The 3,704-nt window shown below is 48.2% G+C and overlaps 1 protein-coding gene across 1 annotated transcript; it reads left to right on the top strand.

Annotated features, from left to right (window-relative positions):
- Positions 1-427: 427 nt before the first annotated feature.
- LOC139054756 (legumain-like) lies at positions 428-1,891 on the top strand. The gene has a single exon (XM_070532342.1). The coding sequence runs from the start codon at positions 456-458 to the stop codon at positions 1,779-1,781; it is 1,326 nt and encodes a 441-aa protein (XP_070388443.1). The 5' UTR covers positions 428-455; the 3' UTR covers positions 1,782-1,891.
- Positions 1,892-3,704: the final 1,813 nt, after the last annotated feature.

The following is a 3,704-nucleotide window of genomic DNA, read 5'->3' as shown; positions in this document are numbered from 1 at the left end:
CGACCGTTGCACTCGGAGCAGTTTAGACATCACATTTAAATTATGCTCTTTCTTGCCCCGAATGCAGAGTTGTAATAGCCGAAACCTTTTCTATTTTACCTCCGTGAACAAGTAAAAGAAATCTAAAGAAAGCGACGCATTTATGTTCCTCCGACGCTTACACCAATCTCAGCAATAGGTATTCCATGAGCTGCTGATAATGGCTCGCTATAGCCCCGAAAGATAAAAAGCCCAGACGTATAGGCTATTGTTATGGCCGTTTCTGCTGCCTATTGACGTGCTGATATCGCAACACTTGAGCTATGCCAATTTCTATGAAGACGTGCAAGTCGTCACGGTCACGTGCCTTATCGTATGGGCGTACCTACACCAGTCAGGTGGACAAGCCATCTCACAAGCCGTGTCGTCTATTTAAAAACCTGCTGGGAGTCGGTACGCGATCGCACACAGCAGTCATGGCTCTGTCGCGGTACCTTTTCCTGGCGTTAGTCGCGGTGGCGTCGATGGTTGCTGCTGCACCCAAAAAGCCCGCATCCACGAAACATGCCGGGAATAGTGAACCACAGCTCTGGGCTCTACTCGTGGCTGGTTCTAATGGCTATGACAACTACCGGCACCAAGCCGACATTTGCCACGCGTATCACGTTCTGCGAAACCATGGCATTCCTGACGAACGTATCGTGGTCATGATGTACGATGACATCGCCAACGCTACGGAAAACCCAACGCCTGGTATCGTCATCAATCATCCCAAGGGAAAAGATGTTTACGAGGGAGTCCCCAAGGACTACACTGGAGACCTGGTCACTCCGCAAAATTTCCTGGACATACTTCAAGGAAAGAAGGTGAAAGGCGGCAGCGGGAAAGTTATTGCCAGCGGGCCAAACGACCATATATTTGTCAACTTCGCCGACCACGGAGCTCCTGGTCTCATCGCATTCCCCAACGACGACCTGCACGCCCGTCCATTCGTTAATGTCATCAAAAGCATGCACAAACAGAAGAAGTTCGCGAAGATGGTGATCTACATCGAGGCCTGTGAATCCGGTTCCATGTTCGACGGCCTGCTCCCGAACGACATGAACGTGTACGCCACTACCGCAGCCAATCCTGACGAGTCTTCATACGCTTGCTACTGGGACGACAAGAGGCAGACGTATTTGGGTGACCTATACAGCGTCAATTGGATGGAAGACTCGGACAAGGAAGACCTGCAGAAGGAGACACTCATCGATCAGTTCCAGATCGTGAAAGAAGAAACCAACACTAGCCATGTCATGGAGTACGGTGACCTGAACCTCGGAAAGCTTCCGGTCGGCGAGTTTCAGGGCGAACAGGACGCGAAGCCAATCGTCCTACCAAAGGTACCATATGACGCCGTCTCCAGCCGCGACGTCCCCATAGCTGTTCTAAGAAAGAAGCTCGCGAAGGCCTCCGATGCGCAAACTAAGCGGTCACTGAAGCACAAACTACAGCAAGCTCTTCGGAACAGGTCCTTCTTGAAGGAGAAAGTCGCCGAGATTGCCTCGTTCCTCGCTCAAGGAAACGAGGATAGCACCGAATCGGTCCTGGTTGCGAAGCGGAAGCTCACCAAATTTGATTGTTACGAGCAGACGGTACGGTATTTCAATGACCGGTGCTTCAAGCTCGCGAAGAACCCATACGCCCTCGAGAACCTGCGCGTTTTCGTGAACGTGTGTGAGTCAGGATATAAACTTTCGGAGATCTTCGAAGCCATGGACTTGGCATGCACCCACCCGACTGTTGTAGGTATTGTGTAAATACTAGCCTGCGCAAGAAATTAAAGATTGATGGGGTTCAGCATTTTTTTCTGAATTAGGTACAAAAAAGGCACCAAAAGAAATGGCAATAAATGCAATTTTGTAATTAATTTTTATTGTGCCGTGTGCGTGTTCTTCCGTGTGTGCGTGTTGTAAGCAGCTTGCAAATATGCAAGCGCACTTCTAGATAAAGGCACATCGACACTGATTGCATACATCGGAGCGTTTTCCCTCCACAAAAGCTCTTCGAACTCTCACGATAAAAAAAAAATATCTAAGGCTTCATGCGCTCCTATTACCAGCGCGCGCATCATAAGCCATAGTTTTTATGTCGGCCTGCGTGGCTGGCAATAAGCGCTCGACCGCTACCAATAACCGCTCGCGAGTTGACACTTCTTTTAAGCACACTTTATTGGCTGACTCTAAGCATAGGTGGTCGTTCGTGCAAACGCTCGGAGGATTCAAGTTTCTTGCTTACAATGATAGCTACAAAATGAAATTCACAACTCGAAGAAAGCTGTTACGCCATTAATGGCATTGTAAATACGCCCTGAGGCTCAAACATTACCCTCCAGATGTTAAAATTACTTCTACATGATCTTTCTGACTCATATTATAACACTGGGATGTTTCGCCTCGATACGCCTTGTTGTTACCAAACCACAAAATTAATTACCCCTCGCAAATATCAAGTTTGGTAAGTTTTTACTGTGCCACTACATATAGAAACCAACGAAAGCAAAAAAAAAAGATTGGTATCCATCCGACGGTAGCGTAAAAATACAATGGAAACCCAGTCAGGTTTCTCTTTCTTCGTGCTACAGCCGGTTGGAAGACCATAACTTTCCGGCTTCGAGCAAGGTGGCGTCACGTCAATGCCACCTATAACCCACGAACAGCTAGCAGCAGCGAGAATAACTGAGGCTTCTTGTGAAAGAATAAGAATACTTTTGAAGTGTGCCATTTAAGCAAGAAGGGAGAAACAAAAGTAAACAAGCGGCACAGTCACCGTGGTGATGGCGGTGACAATAAAGCTGGTGAGCAGTGGGTTTCAATGTGAGAGAACTTCCCACGGAAATATTGGTCGCGCAGTTATTTATCCACTATTTATTCAAATTCTTGTGGAGATATCAGATCTTATCCCTTTAGCCAAAGGGATCTCATTCCTTTGGTGTGCGCTTTCGACGCATTTCATTTTCGGCCACGCATTTATTGTTTTCTAGCATCAACATCAAATTGAAATAAAAAGTATGGGTTTCTACATGCCAAAGCAACGATCTGATTAAGAGGTACGTCGTGGTAGGAGACTCTAGAAAGCATTTTGATCCCCTGTGGTTCTTCACCATGCACGGTACGCGGGTGTTTCTGCGCTTCGCCTCCCTAAAGATGCGGCCGCCTTGGCCGGGATTTGATCCCGCGATCTCAAGCTTAAAAAAGGCCAGAATACATGGAGCGAATATGCGACGAATAGTCAGCGTTCGACGCCCGGCGGCGTACGCGCGGCGCGCAGCGGCGGAGATATCGTCGTTCGCCGCCGATCAAGCTGGCGCAGAAAAGTTCGTCGGGCGTCGACGATACCGGAAGCGGCAAACGAGCGGCGCCCCAAAGCGAGTCAATCAGACCTCACTATCCGCCCCCACTTCCAACTAAGCTTCCCCCCCAGTGTTGCCACAACGCACAGCATCGCCGCTTTCTTTACACTACATCGGCACATGAATGCCTCAAACACATAAAAAATACTAGAAGTCATTTCTAAACAAAATTTTACGCGTTTTAGAGTGTTCTGGAATTCAAAAGCGATAATAGTTGTTGTTAAAGTTTTTTTTTCTCTCATGTGTTTCACTACAGCGCATTTGCCTCGTCTAGCCACACTGATAACAACGCCGCGAATTGCCGGCGGCGGCCGCCGTGTCTTCGCTCCAT

The sequence above is a fragment of the Dermacentor albipictus genome, chromosome 1 (genome assembly GCF_038994185.2).
Source record: "Dermacentor albipictus isolate Rhodes 1998 colony chromosome 1, USDA_Dalb.pri_finalv2, whole genome shotgun sequence".
Classification (NCBI taxonomy): Eukaryota; Metazoa; Arthropoda; class Arachnida; order Ixodida; family Ixodidae; genus Dermacentor; species Dermacentor albipictus.
Note: the sequence above shows the minus strand (reverse complement) of the source record. Positions and strands in the feature narration are given on the sequence as shown.

Bases quoted from the DNA above. Each gene is read 5' to 3' on its own strand.
- LOC139054756 (XM_070532342.1), top strand. From the start codon at position 456: ATGGCTCTGTCGCGGTACCTTTTCCTGGCGTTAGTCGCGGTGGCGTCG.